This window comes from Neoarius graeffei, chromosome 21, assembly GCF_027579695.1.
Source record: "Neoarius graeffei isolate fNeoGra1 chromosome 21, fNeoGra1.pri, whole genome shotgun sequence".
Classification (NCBI taxonomy): domain Eukaryota; kingdom Metazoa; phylum Chordata; class Actinopteri; order Siluriformes; family Ariidae; genus Neoarius; species Neoarius graeffei.
In genome coordinates, this window is record NC_083589.1 from 6,593,232 (window position 1) to 6,613,080 (window position 19,849).

General features: G+C 40.7%; 1 gene segment (V, D, J or C); it reads right to left on the minus strand.

The window, feature by feature from the left end:
• Nucleotides 1–2,545: 2,545 nt before the first annotated feature.
• Nucleotides 2,546–16,930, minus strand: LOC132869668 (Ig kappa chain V region K29-213-like). The segment is given in 2 exon segments: nt 2,546–2,885; nt 16,917–16,930. Coding segments are annotated over 2 exon segments (339 nt in total).
• Nucleotides 16,931–19,849: the final 2,919 nt, after the last annotated feature.

A 19,849-nucleotide genomic window follows, 5' to 3' on the forward strand; every position in this document is an offset into this window, starting at 1 on the left:
GTAATCGCTTTTCTGTGGCCTTGGTGGTAATGAGCAGGGTGCTTGAGTTCGTCCTAACTACGCATCTTCTCATGATGTAACCACCTTTCCTGACCTCGGTGGTGATAAGCAGGGAGCTTGAGCTCTCCCTAACTTGCATCCGCCTGCACATACCAGAGCACGCCAGGTACACGCTTTAACAAAGCTTCATAGAAAATCTTGAGCCAATCACGTGAAGACACAAGCAGTGAGCAAATGCTTTCAGAGTATAATAGATAACATTCCTAAAACACAACTCAGAGTGCGCGTACTCTCGGCATCATCAGAAGTGATGTCTTCTTCTATTCTTCTCTTTCCTTTCCTATTTTATATATCTTTATATGATCTACTATAATAAATGACTGAAAAGACAACTGTTAAGCACTCTGAAGTGTTTATTAGAAATTTCCATTACAGTCAACAACTCATATTTTTCATTTTCCAACAGCTTTTTCTCTCTGGTAAGCAGTCCCGCAAAGTCATCATCAGGAGTTGCATCGTTTATTGAATCGAGAAAAGAAATTTTAGAAAAGGCTTTCTGTCAAGAAAGTACTGAATGCACGCGAGAAGTCTCTCTGATTTATTGTGATCAATTTTATATAGATATTTTGCTAACAACACAGCATCAGCAGCAGCCAATGACATGAATCTGATCTCTGAGCGTTTTCTCTTGTAAAAATCATTTTTTGGGGGAAAATCCTCAAGGAAATAAGGCTCCTAGCTGGCACGTTAAGAACATATTTTGCCAGCGGGCTGTTGGGCTGCTTTACACTCAGACGTTAGTGCTCCATATAACCATGGCTTGTGTCAGAAGCAAACGTTTGACATGCATGTTTAAGTTTGGACAGCACTACTGCCCACTCCACTGGTTTAGCACAGTCTTAGTTCCTCAAACATGTTTTCCCGAAAGTCCATTCTTGTAAAGAATGGCGATCTAAATATGGCAAATCAAGAAAGCCTACACTGACCAAAAAGAATGGTTGAGCTTACTGACCGTACTAATTTGGGCTAATTCTATCAAACCAAACAACAGCGACCATAGCATAAGCAAACCAAGCTCACTCTCCGGCAACTGCGGCTGCTTGAGCCGGTGTTTCTTGGTGGTCCGCCGAAGGCGATGATGCATCTCGTTTTGAGTCTGTTTTATCATTAAAATTTGACTTACTATGAGAATAAGGGAAGGGATTTCCCTTATTCTACTGAGAATAATTAATTAATTACATCTCTTTGTGTGAATGCAACAACAAGTCACAATATTGATTAAGTAGCCATTGCACATATCCATAATTACTGAACATCATAATGATTTGTGTTAGCTTGTCTTGGATCTGCTCTGTGGACTGGATGCACAGACTGAATGCTTTGTGTGGAGGTGCAGTAGCATTGACGATGTGCTGTTGTGGTTGGCTAGTTTGGCTTTGCAATAGATACACTCCACACACTTGTTGCTCTGTTTTATCTTGAAATGATGCCAAACTTTTGACATTTTCTGTTGTTTTCTCTGCCCATACTCTTCTCCTCGCCCCTTGCTGTTTTCTCCGTCATCCTCCATTTTGCAAACCGTGCCATCAAATCACGTCCGACGTCTCCTTCACGTCACGTATCCACAGCAGCTCGTTGTGCCACAGTAATAATTATCCGTGCAAAACACAGTGAGCTGATAGGAAATAAACGAAGCCTCGATGCAAAAATATACATCAAACATTTTTAGTAATCAAATTATTCAATTTACTCGAGGAAACGTTTCAGCCGTTGTTAGAATATCTTCAAAATATTTGAAACAATCCAGCATTTTCCTTTGAGAAGAATACAAGACACAGACTCGGAAATTATTCAAACTAGTTCAAGGTGTAGATTTATCACAGCCCTTGACCCTCCTCTGTAGGATGTTTTGGACATTCCATGCGCTCACTATCATCCTGAGATGTTATTCCTCTTTCCTTCTCCTGCTTTCTACAGCTCCACTCCTCCTCTCCTCACTCCACTGATTTAACCTTCTCTTGCTCGCTGCACTTTTCTGCTCTCTCTGTTTTCTCAGGTCGCTCCCTGTCTTTCTTTGTGTTTCATTACTGGATTCTGAAATGAACTTCAACTGTGATGCATTATGATGAGAAGAAAAAATTATGTTTAAATGTCAGTTTCAGGTCGATAATATGGCTCAATTTCATGAAATTAAAGTTGTGATAATAAATATCAATTATATAATAGTGTTTGAAATGAATAATAAATAAATGTTTTGGTAAATCATATATACAACAAATTATAACTATAATAAATAATTAAGTGTGTAAAATGGGATAAAGATAATTAGTAAGCAGTGAATCAGAATGATCAGGACTTTGTTTGTCTGTCCACAGCTGAGAAAGGTGGACTCCTCTCACAGATGTGTGTGTATTAGTGAGTTAGTGTGGTGTGTTTTCTCTCGTCCACAGTGTGTGTCATTGTGCTGTATCACATCCTCCCCCTCAGCACCTGCAGTCGCTCCCAGCTGCAGCAGTGCTTCTCTGTGCACTCTCACTGACCCAGGTTTTTGTACGACGCTCTAACACTGTGTGAACACATCGCTACTACTGATATAATGATAACTCTGACAGTAGTAATCTCCTGCATCTTCAGTCTGGACTCCACTGATGGTCAGAGTGAAGTCAGTATTCGATCCACTGCCGCTGAAACGAGCTGGAGTCCCTGACTGTAAAGTAGTAGCCTCATAGATCAGGAGTTTAGGAGCTTCTCCAGGTTTCTGCAGGTACCAGGCGAGAGTGTCACCATCATACACTCTGCTACTGGTTCTACAGTTGATGGTGACTGTGTTTCCTGGAGCAACAGTTTGCACTGAAGGAGTCTGAGTCACAGTCACCTGACCTCTAGATCCTGAAGAGAAACATAGATTGTGTTTGTAAGCTCTAAAGTGGTGTAGAATTCGTATGAAATGAAGTGTGTGAGGCTGTGAGTTGATGTTAAACTCTCACCTTGAGTCCAGAGGGCCAGTGTGCAGATGAAGACGCTGATCAAAGTCATGGTTGCTGTGGGTGAAGTTGCTGAGCAGCAGCTCTCAGTCATGAAGTGTTAAAGTCACAGGGCTATAAACACTCGCAGAGCACTGAAGCATGGACTGATAATGCAAAGTGTATGTGTGTGTGTGTGTGTGTGTGTGTGTGTGTGTACTGCAGTGTGATGGAGGTTTTTGTACGACGGTTTCATTAGAATGTATCACTGTGGTACACTTTTGGTGGAGGCTCCAAACTCATCGTGAACAGTAAGTGTGTTTTCTTCTTTTACCAAGAAATTTATTTCTGGTTTTACAAAGTAAAGAATAAAAAACTTAAAGTGAACAGATTATTTATGTTTATAATTGTGTAATTGATTTTATTGTGTATTATTTTGCTCTGATGAGGAATACATTTCAGTATCAGAACAGATCCCATATCAATGTTCTTAAACATTCAACAAATACACAATTATTGATGTTAAATATGTAATAATTACACACTTGCGATAAATTCAACATGCAATAACTCTGCAGTTACTGTATAATAAACATTTAATAAATATAGTGACTGTGTGCTGATGTAAAATCCAGATGAACGCTGCTGTGTGTGTTTGTGTTAAACGATGAATATTTCTGTCATCAGCTACATTTGTATTTGCTGCAGTTAAATGTGCTGAAGGTTTGAACTATAAAGTAATAAAACTTGTTGTAAAATTATTTTCCCAGATAAATTACAGAGTGGAACATGTTTGTTTTGTTGCTGCACTGAAACTGATGTCACATAATAAAGTAGTGAATGAAACTCAGTCATGAAGTCAGACTTTATTCGACTTAATTCCTCTGTAAGATCAGTCAGTTCCACAAAGTTGCAGAAATATTTCATCCTCATTTCTAATTGTGTGTGAATGAGGTGTCTATGATGTGTTTGTGTGTTTCTCCTCTCCAGCGGGTTCCACAGTGTCTCCCTCCGTGTCTCTGCTCCCTCCGTCCCCTCTGCAGCTGTCTGAGGGATCGGCCTCGCTGCTCTGCCTGCTGTCTGGCTACTCTCCACAGGGGGCGCTGGTGAGCTGGACAGTGGACGGCTCAGAGGTGAAGAACGGGGTTCTGAGCAGCGCAGAAGTAGAGAAGAACGGCCGTTACAGCCGCAGCAGCACCCTGACCCTCAGCAAAGACCTCTGGGAAAAGGGGGAGGAGTTCCGCTGCACGGTCTCCCATAACAACGTCAATCATCCAGTCACGTTCAGAAAGAGTCAGTGTGAAGGCTAGTGGATCCAAGATAGAGTTTAACATGGAGCTGCTTATGATCCATCTACAATAGAGTTTCAATTCTACACAATGCTGACATTTCTGTCTTTCCTCTCTTCACTGTCCTGTTGCTCTTCCTGTAGTTTGTGCTGAAATAAAGCTGAATTTTGGACGTTGTCTGTTCTTTTATTGGAGTTAATAGTGATGATCAGTGTGATGAGAGAGTGTGATTAGCTGTAGATTCAGTGCTGTGTTTTGTGCTTCAGTGAGTTTGACTGAAGGAAGTTGAACATCTGGTGAAGTTTCTGCTCTATTCTGGGAGAAATGAAACGATTCCGTCCTGTTCATGCAAATCTCACTTACACCTCACTGCTCTCTCTCTCTCTCTCTCTCTCTCTCTCTCATCAAATTACTTTTTCATGAACCATATCTTGAACCTCACACCAACTGTTAAGTCCTGTTTAACCAACACATTGTCCTTTATATTCGCTCAGTCTCACAGAAGTTTTCGGTGATCATGATCTACATTCTACACGAGTGTCTTTGGTTTTGCATTCAGGTTCTTTTCTCATGCAACTGCATCAACACACAAATGCTATATTTTCTAAAGTCCGAGATTGACTAGACCTATGTGTCGTATGTCCCGAACACAATTTTTTTGCACTGAACAGGATGAACAGTTGTTTTGTCATTCGATTATTTTCTCTTTCATTCTGAGATAGCCTACTTGCTATTGGTGCAATAATTAAAAGCAATGGTTCGGTTCACCAATTTGCTGTTTGACGGGTTACAGGATTATTGAGTCACTTATTTAAACAAGAGCTTTGCCAGTCACTAAATCTTGACAAAGCACATCTGACTCTTTTCGGAGACCTCCACACATCTGTATGTTGTGAGAGGGGTTGTGAGGAGTGCAGGGATTTTTTTTATGGAGAGGGACAAGTGGTTATTGAGTTGCTTTTGTCTCCCAAAGCATCCAGGTTGATGGTGTGGCAGCACAGGGAGCGGAGGACACTTACTTTTTCTCTCTCTCTGTCTGTCTCTCAGCTCAGAGTTTCCTGGCTCTCTGGACCTCCAGGCCGGTTTGTCTAGCTGAAGGCTGAACACCACTGATGCCTGGCTCTGATTAAACTGAAACTTCATTAAAATGAGGCTCTGTATATTTCAAGGAAGAGAAAATGTAAACTAAATACATGCATGTTTTGGTTGCGTGTAACAATGAGAGACTGTACGAAATGTTTCAGACATATTTGACCATTTATGAGAAAGTTGTGAGCGTTTTTGTATCGCTGCTCTAATGCCACCAGTAGGCTGCCATGTTGCCTGTTGGAAGGGCGATGCGTGACGTCATTTGGGTGCAAGGCTGAGTGTCGCTCTTCAGTACTGAAGGGGCAAAGCAAAATGAAGGTGACAATGTCGATTTTTTTCACTAAACATCTGAAATCGTGTATTAATGAGCTCCAACCCTGATTTATGGACAAACCTGAACTCTTTACCTGTAAAATGAGGCTGAAACTATGCATTATGCTAATCGTTAGCATGCTTAGCATGCTCTCGACTCATTCATGAAAAAATTCCTCTTAAAGACGTCCCCAGGCTAGCCTACCGTAATTACTGTGGTAGACAGTCCAACCCACGTGGTAATGCAGAAAGAGGGTAAACAAACACTGCTTTACTATACAGGATTCATGTGAACATTACAGGAGGATGCACTTGTACGGAAAAAGGTGGAAATATTGCCAGAAACACCCGAGCTGCTGGTATGGTCTGGATTTATTTGGTAAAATTCACACATGTAAAAGATACAGTATAAACAGCACTGAGGATAACACAAAGTATAAAATACACTTATTTCCACTGTGGTCTTCTTGATGTCAGCAGGAAACAATAAAATATAAGAAACAATAATACAATTTTGTCAATTTATATACAAGTGCATCTCCAAAAATTAGAATACCATGAAAAAGTTCATTTTTTTCATAATTTAATTCAAAAAGGTAAACTTTCATCAATTCTATATTTATTACATGTAAAGTGAAATATTGAAAGCCTTTTGTTGTTTTAATTTTGATGATTGTGGTTTATAGGTCATGAAAATCAGAAATCCAGTATCTCAAATTATTAGAATATTCCCTAAGATCAATCAAAAAAAGGATTTACAATACAGAAATGTCCAACTTCTGAAAAGTATATTCATTTATACCACTTTGACAGCCTTTACAAAAAAGGTAGACTATGACATTGAGGAACTGTTTAAGACATCCGTTCAAAGAACTGGGGAAAATTTGACTAGATCTCAAAAACTGGCTATTGATCGCTTGGCAAAGAATGAGTCTATAATTATAAAACCGGCTGATAAAGGAGGAGCAGTTGTGGTGATGGATAAAGAAAAATATGTTGAAGAAGCTTTACGACAATTGAATAATTTAGATTATTATGAAAGACTGTCTTCGAATCCAATAGACAACACAAAAGAGAGACTAAAGGAACTGTTGTTTTAGGCCAAGGAGGCCTGATGGATTTCACAACAAGAATATGACTTTTTGTTCTGTGTTCATCCTCGAATACCCACTTTCTATATGCTTCCCAAGGTTCACAAGTACCTTGAATCTCCCCCGGGGAGGCCAATTGTATCCTCCAACAGGTCTCTCACAGAACCTGCCTCTCAATTTATAGACTTTCATATTAAACCTCTAGCCCAACAGCTCCCTTCTTAGATACAGGACACCAATTATGTGTTGAAGATCCTAAATGATATAAGAGTTCCTGATGATTGTTCCTTAGTCACAGTGGATGTAGAGTCTTGATATATTGCTCATAATGATGGACGAAAAGCTTTACAATATTTCCTAGCAAATAGGCCTATAGACTCATTACCTCCCTCTGATTTATTATTCAACTCACTGAATGGACTTTAAAGAACAATGTTTTCCTTTTTCAAGACCAACTGTATATTCAGGTACGTGGTACTGCTTTGGGGGCATGTTTTGCTCCAAATTATGCCAATCTTTTTCTAGATCTATGGGAGAAGGAGTTTGTCCAGTGTAACACCTACAGTGACAAGATAAAATGGTGGGGGAGGTATACTGACGATATTATGTTGATTTGGACTGGTTCTGATGATGAATTGCTATTGTTTTATGATTTCTTGAATGATAATGATAGAAATGTAAGATTGTCTATGGAAAATTCTAAAACTATGGTTAACTTCCGAGACCTAACCATCTTTAAAGGTCAAGATGGCCAGCTCCACACCACGGTGTATCGTAAACCAACAGACAAAAATACTATGTCAAGAGCAGATAGTTTTCATCCAGCTTGGCTTAAGAAAACATACCTCTTGGACAATTTCAACATCTGAGACGTATTTGTGATACGAACCAGGAGTATGAAAAGCAGGCTAAAATCATCTTAAATCGATTTACACAGAGAGGTTATCAAACAGAGGTAATACAGAATGCTTATAAAAAAGCCTACTCCACTTCAAGATTGGAGTTATTCCAAAAAAAAGAAAAAACTGTCACCTAGTCAAGAGCAGGTTTGTTACCAAATATAGTAGTTTAGCCAATCCCATAAAAAGAGTAATATTTTCAAATTGGAATCTCATTAAAAGTGACCCCATTCTTCGATAGGTGTTTCCGGTCCCTCCAAAAATGAGTTTTAGGAGGGCCCCCACTCTGCGAGACAAGTTGGTACAAAGTCATCTTAGCGTGAGCAAAAAGACTACTTGTCTCCACAGACAAATACAGGGTACATACCAATGTGGTTTTTGCAATCATTGTTCAAACATCAGAGTGCAAACAGTTTGTTGATTTTAAATCAAATAAGATGTCTACTATACAAGCATTCATCAACTGCAACACCACATTTGTGGTATATCGCTTATCTTGTTTATATGGTTATTTTTATATACAACCCCGATTCCAAAAATGTTGGGACAAAGTACAAATTGTAAATAAAAATGGAATGCAATGATGTGGAAGTTTCAAAATTCCATATATTATTCAGAATAGAACATAGATGACATATCAAATGTTTAAACTGAGAAAATGTATCATTTAAAGAGAAAAATTAGGTGATTTTAAATTTCATGACAACAACACATCTCAAAAAAGTTGGGACAAGGCCATGTTTCCCACTGTGAGACATCCCCTTTTCTCTTTACAACAGTCTGTAAACGTCTGGGGACTGAGGAGACAAGTTGCTCAAGTTTAGGGATAGGAATGTTAACCCATTCTTGTCTAATGTAGGATTCTAGTTGCTCAACTGTCTTAGGTCTTTTTTGTCGTATCTTCCGTTTTATGATGCGCCAAATGTTTTCTATGGGTGAAAGATCTGGACTGGTCCTGTTCATGCAAATCTCACTGACACCTCACTGCTCTCTCTCTCTCTCTCTCTCTCTCTTTCTCTCTCTCTCTCTCTCTCATCAAATGACTTTTTCAGGAACCATATCTTGAACCTCACACCAACTGTTAAAGTGCATATCACGGGTAAATTCAGGAGCAAGATCAATGTAATTCTCCTATTTTATATTAGACTTTGGTCAAATATCTGTCACATTTTGCATTTTGTGCAATTTTTTTACCTTGCATAATACCAGAAAAATTCAGTTGAAATCAAGCCATTTGAGGCGAATTTGTCTGCTTAAAAAAAAAATAAAAAATTGGCATTTGGATTTCCCGGCAAACATTGATTTTCGTGACATCACGTGCGGGACCCCTCCTTCTGAATCCTAAGTCAGCACTGGTTTGTTTCTGAGAAAACGACCCGGTGGTTTTCTGCAAATTTCTTCAACGTTATCACATAATTATTAAAATGGTTAATAGATGGATCTGTATCTATCGTGGGAGGGTGTAGCAATGCCAATCATGATGGGTTTAGTACTAATCGTTTTCCAAAAGACCGAACAATGAGAGAGAAATCGGAGCGCTTAGTCTACACAGGCTGTGCACTGGCGCTTCCGCAGGTAACGTCACGATTCTGGCTCAAGACTCATCTCATCTCATTATCTGTAGCCGCTTTATCCTGTTCTACAGGGTCGCAGGCAAGCTGGAGCCTATCCCAGCTGACTACGGGCGAAAGGCGGGGTACACCCTGGACAAGTCGCCAGGTCATCACAGGGCTGACACATAGACACAGACAACCATTCACACTCACATTCACACCTACGCTCAATTTAGAGCCACCAATTAGCCTAACCTGCATGTCTTTGGGGAAAACCGGAGCACCTGGAGGAAACCTACATGGACATGGGGAGAACATGCGAACTCCACACAGAAAGGCTCTCGCTGGCCACAGGGCTCGAATCCGGACCTTCTTGCTGTGAGGCAACACTGCTAACCAACTGCACCACCGTGCTGCCCCCTCTAAACTGTCATATGTCAAATATGATTTTAGATCAGACCATCTCTGTTATGGAACAGGAGAGGAGGAGGAGAGGAAGAGGTAGAAAAAGACAGGAGAAGGAGAGAACCAGAGGGGGAGGGGTGAGGTTAAGAGGTAGAGGATGAGGTGTAGGAGGAGAGAGGAGGAGAGGATGAGGTTGGCCAGGACATCACTGCAGAATCATCATGTTTACTCTCAGATGCTAAGAGAATTGCAGAGGTTCATATTGCAATTTCAATTAAATGTCTATGAATTGTTCAGCCCTAGTATATGACAGTATACTGATACTCAGTTACAAATTAACTGGCAGTTCATTTAAAGTTAGCTTATGTTTTTTAATGTTTCTTCACAGATTGACTCATCGCTTATCAAAGAAATAGAAGATGCCTACCTTGCACGCTATATACCAGTTTATGGGGACAGGATTGCTCTGAGGCGATACTGTCTGGACAAAGAAAAACAAAAAGACAATAGTTCAAGGATGTCCCTTCTTGAAAAACTTCGAAAGAAACTAATGACAGCAACAGCGAGTCAAGATGAGGAGTCTGAACAGGAACCCTGGCCTGCAAAGAGTGCAAAAAAACAAGCCGTGATCGTTCTAAAAATGCTGTTAAGACTTCAAGAAAAATTGAGTTAGGGTGGATCCATGAGGGAAAACAAATGAGGAAGGTGGTGGCACCAGGGTACTTGAGGTATCCAAGAATTCAACCAAAACAGACATTTTGTCACATGCCAAAGAGCTGTTTTTTCCAGGTGGTGAATCGAAAAAAGGAAAATGGGAAGACTTCCTCCACGATATTTATGACTTGAAGGAATCACACCTTGATGAGAGCAGTACTGTTGGCGAGTTGTACGCAGTGTCAAAATTTGGGATTTTACGGTTCTACCTAAGCACAACATGCTTCGTAGAGTCATCTGACACAGAAGTGGACAGGAAAAGGGACAAGCGTAGTGTCACTATAGTAGAGCAGCAGAGACAGACCAATTCTGATGAGCACCAAGAAAAGCCAGCCAGACTGAATGAACCACAAAGAGAACAATCTGGTACCGTTGAAGACTCAAATGTTGTTGATCTCACCTCTGAGTCTGATAATTCAGAGATGATCATTGGTGGCCTTGTAGGTGTATCCTCTGCAAGCCAGTTGGATGACACTGTTCCACTTTTCTTTTCCACTGAAGATATTATCAGTGTTGCCTTTACTACAAGCTCTCCTGTCTTAGCAGATGATATTGACCATGCTGTCCATTCAAGTGCGCACTGTGACCAACTCTCAGAGGTCCAACTGAATGCCGCTGTTCCAGTCTTCACACCAACAAATGAAGTCTTCAGTGTTGCCCTGTCCACATCCACTCCTGTCTTAGGAGATTGTGTTGACTATGCTGTCCATTCAGGTGGTAATGCACATAATGACCCACCCTCAGAGATTCAGCTGGATGATGCTGTCCCAGTTTTCACTCCATTGGAGGAAGCCATCAACGGTGCCCCCTCCACATCCACCCCTGTGTCACCCACCCGGAAACTGAACATTTTTTTCATGTTTTTAGAATGTTCGCATAGAATTGTTCGCAAACATGAAACGAACATTGCACGAACATTACATGAACAAAGAATTAGGACAGGTAATGTTTGTATGCGAACGTTATATGAACATTATACAAATGTTCACAAACATCATATGAACAGTTGAAGCAGAACATTCTATGAACATTTGTAGCAGGTGTCCATCCAGCCACACCAGGGAGCTGCTATTCACAGGGGATCTGGATATTTACATACAGGCAGTGGGCCTACAATTTTTATGATTGTTTTAGAGGCTTACTCTCCAATACTGAGAACTAACAATGAAGTAAAACAAACTTTATGAATGTTTTAAAATTCAATGTTTTATTCCAATAATGACTTGCAAACAATACGCCGGATAAACATAAACATTACTAAATCTCCGCTTGAAACCAAACAAACTCTACACCAATCTTTTCATGTAGACATCTACATACAATTAATACGGTAATACATCATCATATTTAAGAGCAAAACTGAACAGTTTTAACACAAACACATTACAATCAATAAATTTCCTGAGAGATTTAACTTGAAATATAGCAGATGGACAAACAACCCAAAAACATGTCTTTGCTAGTGCAACATGAGGGCATAAAACACTGCATAAATATCTATATCCCTGACATTTGGTCATGCAAATAAAAATATATCCTCAGTACTTTGTTATATAACTGCACATTTTAACTAAGTAATTGCTATCATGCAATGTTTCTACAATCAAATTATGTTTTATAGCAAATGCCATGCAATATTCAAGTCTAAAAATGGTTTTGACACGATATTATCAAACCATGACTAGTCAGAAGTACATAACAAACATGCATCAATCCAAGCAGTGTTTGGGCACAAGTTTCATCTTCATTTTCCTGTTAAAGCCTTCAAAGCAGTGACAGATCTGCAAAATAAATAAAGCATGCAAATGATAAATACTCATGCATAATTAAGGCCTGCAAAGGCTATTGTAATCCCAGAATGGATAAAAACATGGACAAAATTTTAATTCTAAAGGCCTGTCAAAAAAATTGCTTGTTTCCGGTCACTCGCCCGACCCTGCCTAAACATCCCCGACCCTAAGTTTTTGTTTTTTTTTTAAGTCTGGGAGCATGAAATTTCAAATCGAGCCATACTCAGTTCGACATCAGCAAAAGTAGAGGAATTTTGCAAATCAGCATCATGCTAGCTGAAAACAAGCATGCAAATACATGTACATCAGAAACGATCACATAACAATTTTGTGGGCAATGTTGCAAGAAAACATATAAAAAAATTATTTGACAAAAAATCTGAAAATAAAAAAAAAATGTAAAAAAATTTCCGACCGTCCGTCCCTGAATTTTTTTGAGGCTGTGACAGGAAACACACAATATTTTTGATAGGCCTTAATTAAAGGACTGCAATTTTTATCCATATTATATTTTACATTTCAGCTGGCTAATCTTACTATTATTAGGCAAAAGAGACATCTTATGGGAGCAGGCCCTATAGATATAACTAGTCTGCCAAAAATGGCACTTTATCATATATACTAGAATCTATATCATACACAGTGAAACCTGTCATTCAAGATCACTACTTTGTCCACACAAATGTGGTCTTTGTTTTTCAAGGCAGATGGTCTTAAGATACATGGATAATTTATAAATATGAACTGTTATCTTAAGACAGGTGGTCTTACAATCAAAAGTCAGCCAGACTTAGGCTTAATTCAAATTTCAAATTATGAATGCGTTAATCAATCAATCAACCTTCATTTCAGACACAAGAGTGGTCCATAGATACATAACTACATAAAAAGACATACAGACATATTATAGATTTAGTAAAAAATAAACAACTAAAAAAAAAGTCATAGACATCCATGAAAAACTCAGGTCGTCACATACAATACAGACTGCATCTCCAATGGTTCCACAATGTGGAGGTAAATCTAACTGCACTCATTGCAGGATTCACTAAGGCTACAATTATACCATTGCTAGACGCTGTTAACCTACACATACATCTGTACATAAGATTCCTGAGTACAGCAGGACATGTGGGGACATCAACTTGCACAAAAAGATAACTAGCACTACTCCATCTGGGCACTTTTAACAACAGCCTCATTCCATCATTATATGCCACATGGAGCTTATGGATGCTACTACTCTCATATCTCCTCCACAGATGGGCAGTGTACATCGGCATACAAAATGCTTTAAAAAGTGCTACTTTAACATAGGATGAACACATTCCAAATTTTCTTATAAGCATGTTAGCTTGAGCATATACCATTCGATACTGTCTATAGATATCACAATCATCAGACAAATCATCAGTTATGTAATGGCCCAGATACTTAGCCTCACTGCATATGCTGAGAGCTATACCAGACAAGAAAAAATTAGGACTGGGCAATTTCTTATCATCTTTACTTCTAATAATCATTATATTACTCTTCTTGGCATTGTATTTAATGTCGAAGTCATAGCCATACTGAGAGCATATTCTCAACAGCTGTTGAAACCCAGCACTGCATGGACACAGAATCACCAAATCATCTGCATACATCAGGTGATTGATGATGCGGTCACCAATCATGCAGCCTGTTCTACAGCTGTTTAGAAGTGTTGAGAGACCATCCATATATATGTTAAAGAGAAAAGGGGACAACAAACTCCCCTGCCTGACTCCATTTCCAAAGGGTCAGACATATTGTTACCCCATTTCACAAACATAGACTGCTGCCCATACCAGTACACTTATGGCCCTTTTCCACTACCCTTTTTCAGCTCACTTCAGCTCGCTTCAGCTCACTTCAGCCCGACACGGCTCGCGTTTCGACTACCAAAAACCAGTACGACTCAGCTCGTTTCAGCCCTGCTTAGCCCCTAAAACTCTCACCGTTTTGGAGTGGGGCTGAAGCGAGCCAAACCGTGCCGACTGAGGTTGGGGGCGTGAGCAGACACTCCCCTGTGCACTGATTGGTGAGGAGGAGTGTCCTCACATGCCCACACACGCCCCGCGAGCGCGCTGGGATCTGTAAACACCGCAAACCCGGAAGGAGAATAATTATGAATTACGAGAATTTCTGAAGCCTTATGCGCCTCGCCTCATCTATACGCTCTTGCCAGTATCTGTTGGCGTTGTCGGTGACAACAAGCCACAGCACCAAGACCAGCAACACTAACGACTCCATGTCCTCCATGTTTATTGTTTACTATCCGGGTCGTGAGACTACCGCTTAAAAGATCACTGAATCAGTGACATACAGAGCATCGTGGACGAGTTCGCGGAGCGCAAGGCTCGTCGTATGCCCTTCAAATAATGCGCGCAGTAGGCTATTGATGTTTTATTATGAGCCATGTACAGTATGTCGCCGAATGTTTTTTTGTTTCTGAGTTACATGTTCGTTTGAAGGACTTAATGTACAAAATAACATAGTTGCACCCCGTAGTGTTGAAATTGGTAAACACAGTGCATTCAGTGAGGTTTGCACCACCCTCCTTTTATTTCTGACTCTTCCTGTCACCGTTGCAACCTCTGAGCGCTCATTCGTATGCCCTTCAAATAATGTGCGCAGTATAGGCTATTGATGTTTTATTATGAGCCATGTACAGTATCCTAATGTTTTTTGTTTCTGAGTTACATGTTCGTTTGAAGGACTTGATGTACTAAATAACATAGTTGCACCCGGTAGTGTTGAAATTGGTAAACACCGCAGTTGCGGACATTTTGTAGCCTAAAATGATGTTATGATAAGCTTTAATAAAGGGCCCGGTCATTTGCCCCGCCCCCGGCCCGGCTCTGACTTGTTCCGCCACTGTCACTGATGTCACTGTTTGCGCTGCTTAACGACATCACGTGACGTCCACCCACTTTCGCTAACTCCACCCAATGTGTCCACCCACTTCCAGCCAGCACGCTTCAGCGCGGTTGTAGTCGAAATGCAACTCCAACAGCCCCGCTCAGCCCGACTCAGCTCGACTCGGCACGGCACGGCTCAGCCGCGTTTGTAGTGGAAAAGCGGCATTAGGTGGTGTTTACATTAGACCGTATCCGTCTCGTTTTCGTCGCGGATGCACTGTCCGTTCACATTAAAACGCCGGGAAACGACTCCACAGGCAGAACAACTTGAATCCGCCAGGGCCCACCTATTCAACCCAGTTCGTATCTGATCCGGTGCTGTGTAAACATTGAGGAACGAGGAAACGCAGTGCTGAGCTCTAGCTGACATCGTCATTGGACAACGTCACTGTGACATCCACCTTCCTGATTCGCTGGCGTTGTTCATGCCACATTGGTCATGTGACGCGACTGCTGAAAAACGGCACGGACTTCACTTCCTGCTATTGTTCCCGCCTTGTATCACCTTTTTGTTTTTCATTAAAGAGTATAAAAGTATGAATATAATGCTTTGCTTTGTCATTCTTAATGTTGTTCATGGTAAGATGCAAATACTGCACATTGTGTAGTTATGATTGTCTTTAGGCTTGCCATCCTTCCACTTGCAAGTGGTGAGTGACTTGCGCATGCCCGATATGCACTGGGATCACACACACAGCGGCTCAGTCCCGAATCACTGCTCGTGCACTTCACTCGCACGCTCTGTGAGCTGCGCAGGGCCGGAGTGCGCATCCTCCAGAGGGCACTCGCTGTTCAGGGCGGAGTGATTTGGAGCGCAGCTGCTGAGGAGGAAGCGCTGAGCCGCACTGACACATTTCAACTTACGTGCCGTCTAATTAGTCATGTGATTAGCGTATCCGTGTATTGGCGTTGCTGTGTGCACGCGAATCGTGTATTGGCGTTGCTGTGTGCACGCGAATCGTTTTAAAAACGTTAATCTGATGATCCGCTGATACGGTCTAATGTAAACCCCACCTAAGATTCTAATTAGAACCTTGGGAACTCCTCTATTTAGTAGCTTTAAGAACAATTTCTCGTGGTTTACACGATCAAAGGCCTTAGAAGTATCAATGAAGCACATAAAAATGGTTGTGTTGTGCCTATTATACAGATCAAGGATCTCTTTTAGTGCAAAAATGCACATATCAGTGCCATGTTTAGGTTTAAAGCCAAATTGGCTGTCCGAGGTCACAGCAACCTCCTCCAAACGATTCAGCAAGATCCTCTCTAAGACCTTTGACAGTATGTTAGCTAAGGCTATGGGTCGGTAATTATCCAGAGAGTTTATCTTACCCGCCTTGTCTTTATTAATGGGCAACAGCATAACAGAAAGCATTGAGTCAGGTAAAACTCCATGAACTAAAAAACCAGAGAAGCACATAGAAAGTAATGGACAGAGTTTTCTGCTTGCATATTTCAAATGCTCTACAGCGATCTTATCTGTACCACATGCCTTATTGTCTTTCAAAGACATGACTGCATTAAATATCTCTTGTGGGGAGACAGTAACAATCTCATTATCTTGTATTTCACCCACTACAAAGGTGTTACTTTTCACACAGTTAAACAGCTCCCTATAGTGCTTCTGCCATAGCTTAGTAATTTCATTGACACCAATGACGCCATCAATATTAGTTGGTAAAGATGTTTTACAAGTGTTTAAAATTTTAATTTCTTTCCAAAATTCCTTGTGATTATTATTATACAGTTTCTTTGCAAGAGAATCAGACCTCAAGGTATTTTCATATGACTTAATAAAACGCAAGGCATATTTAAACTTTGCATTTGTTCTTTTCTTATAGTCAAACAACGGACCTTGCCTGATTTTACCTGCAGCAGCCCATGCTTTAAAAGCACTTCTAGCTTCTGCATGAAGCTCGCTTACAAAATCATTCCAACCTGGCTTGATGCTATGAGAGCTGGTTTTACACAATGACCCACTTGAAACAAGGAGAGACCTCACAATATGCTCATACATATCACATAAATCAGTGCTATGTTGAGGGCTCTTGCAATTAATATCATAGCATAAGATGGCATCCCTTGATACATAAACATTACTAAGCATTGTGTCCGATAGGTGACTATAATCAAATAGATCTTTTTCAGACAAATTACCCCATGCTATTTTTCCCATGTTTAAATTGGTATCAACAAATGTCTGAGCAGGTACACAATCCATATCAACTGACAAGGAGAAGGGTACATGATCGGTAGTGGCAAATTCATAGTTAATCCTAACAGCCTCAATTGAATCATGAGCATCCGCTGTACAGACACAATGATCTAACCATGAGGTAGTGTGCCATGCATCGCTAATATAAGTGTAGCTGTCATCAGGCAGGAGCACTTTACTAGATAAGATCAGGCCATTATCAGAACAGAACTGCCCAACATGTTTAGCAAAAACAGAGTGGTTATCAGAAACATCTGCATTAAAATCGCCCACAATAAAAAAGCAAGTAGAGGCATTATCTTCTATAAAGGACATAATGAAAGACAGTCTATTGAGAAATTCATCTTCATTTTGGGAGCACTCATAAGGTGTATAAATATTCAAGACAATAAAGTTCTTATCTCCACAAATGAACTTAAGTCCTATGGCCCAGTCCACACCCAGTCTAATTACATTAACCAGTTGGTCATGCTTTTTGTGCCACAGTATAGCAACACCGCCAGCAATTCTGCCCCTTATAATTCTAGTACTCAGGTCCGTAGTGGATTCACCAGCTCCATAAAAATTCTTATGTAGACAGTTCAGACTCTCTAGATCTTGTTTAGGTAAAAACGTCTCTTGAACACACAGTACATCACAAGTCTCTAAAAGTTTGTCCACTACAAAGCGGCACGCTTTGTCTGCCTCAGTGTGCCCAACACGCAAACCACACGCGTTATAAGACACTATATTAATTCTAGTCATTTATTCATGATGATCTACGTGGCCTTCTTTTCCCCGGGACGTTACAGTTACAATTGCACTTCCAGGGCTCTTCTCCTCTATGCCAGATTCGAGGACAGATGCAGGTGGGCTTACACTGTTCATTCTTGGTCTACGAGCCTCAAAGTAACGGCGCACATACACACCCGATGGCCAGAGATGTGTATTGTACATATCAGCAACTTCATTACACTCTGCGGTGATATGGAACGAGCTAAATCTGTTGCGTGTAGAGTCAATCTTCCGACAGGTTACAGGTTTACCCAGTTTCACGGATAAGTGGGCACCCAGAGTATCGGCATCGAGATCAGGGGAAAATCTAGTTGCAAAAACACTCACCAGCTTGGTTTTGATTGCGAAGATGTTACTGGCCGTGTCAGTGGCTATTATCCCTTCCCTGCGCTGCTCCCTCCTAGGGCGATTTTGGGATCCCGAGCTCACGGTCGCGGCTACTTTTAAAGGTTTCTGAGCCTTCGGTTTTCCTTCCTTGAGGACAGTAGACCACGTCGGAGACAGTGACTGTTGGTTCACGACTTCCCCCTGCCGTTGCTTTATGCTGTCTCTCAAAAGTCCTCCCGGTGTACCATTCTGACTTGGTCCTATACCCGACGCACCCTCGCTAGCCCGGCAAAATCCACAGGATGTTTCAATATCCGTCAGCCGGCGCTCCAGAGCAGTGGTCGTCAGTCCCAAATTTTCACTCACGTTAGCCTGGGATTCCACAGCTCCCCTTAGCATAGAGACCTCCCGGCTTAGGCGCTCCATTCTACTGAGCAAGGCCGAGGCATCCATGTTGCCGAAGCCAACAGGTGGGAGTTCATCCAGAAAATATGAAACAAACCTGGGTATACACTCACCGCACTCGTTAAGCAGCTTCAGACAGTCCTTGATGTTATTGGCGTCTTTCTGTGCGCCCTTATGTTTAGTGTTACGCTGCTTTGTTGGACACAATTCAAACAGCATTCGCTTGGACGATTCAATCCACTCAGAAGAGAAATTGTTTACGGCCAACAGTACAATTTCATCGTGCGGCAAAGTTCTCATCTTAACCGATATAAAGTGAAGGAACTCATCTTCCACTATCACTTTACCACTAACTGTTTCATAAACTTCAGGATTCTTACGAACACTAGTGACACCAGCAGCAGCAGTTGCTGCTGCCGCCATGTTAGATCCGTTAAATATCTAGGGGGGCCTATTTTGTTTTGTTTTTTGCTATTACTTTATTATCATTTTCACTGTATTCTAAAAATTTTCTAAAACTCCTTAAAAAATGTTTATATTATAGGTCATAAATAGATTCATGAGTTAAGTTTTTTACCTGCTTGGATAGTGGACGTTAAGTCTATATATAGGGGATTACTACAGATTAGCCCTAATTTGTCAAATTTATGGAATTATATTTAATAAGCCAGGTATTAAAATGCAAAAATGTGCATGGTTTTAGATTTACTGACTACACATTTGTATGGTAAAATATATAGTAAAACCGGGGGAATGCGCTTGCTTGTCTACTATAGGCCTAAATAGCACTTTATATTCTTTTACGTTTGGAGAATGTAGTTTCTCAATATATATGGAGAAAAAAAACAGCATTTCATGCCATTTATCTAATATATTGGCCTAAAATTCCAAACACTACTTGTAAACATACACATAGAAGCATCATAGGTTTGATATTTATAAAAACTATTTGTATTTATAACACGCCTATATAGAACACGTCTGAGTACAACACGTCTGAACAGCATACCGCCCATTAAGTGGGGCTAATTTTGAGCGTGTCTATTTAGACGATTTACGGCGATAACCCTCCCTGGCGAAA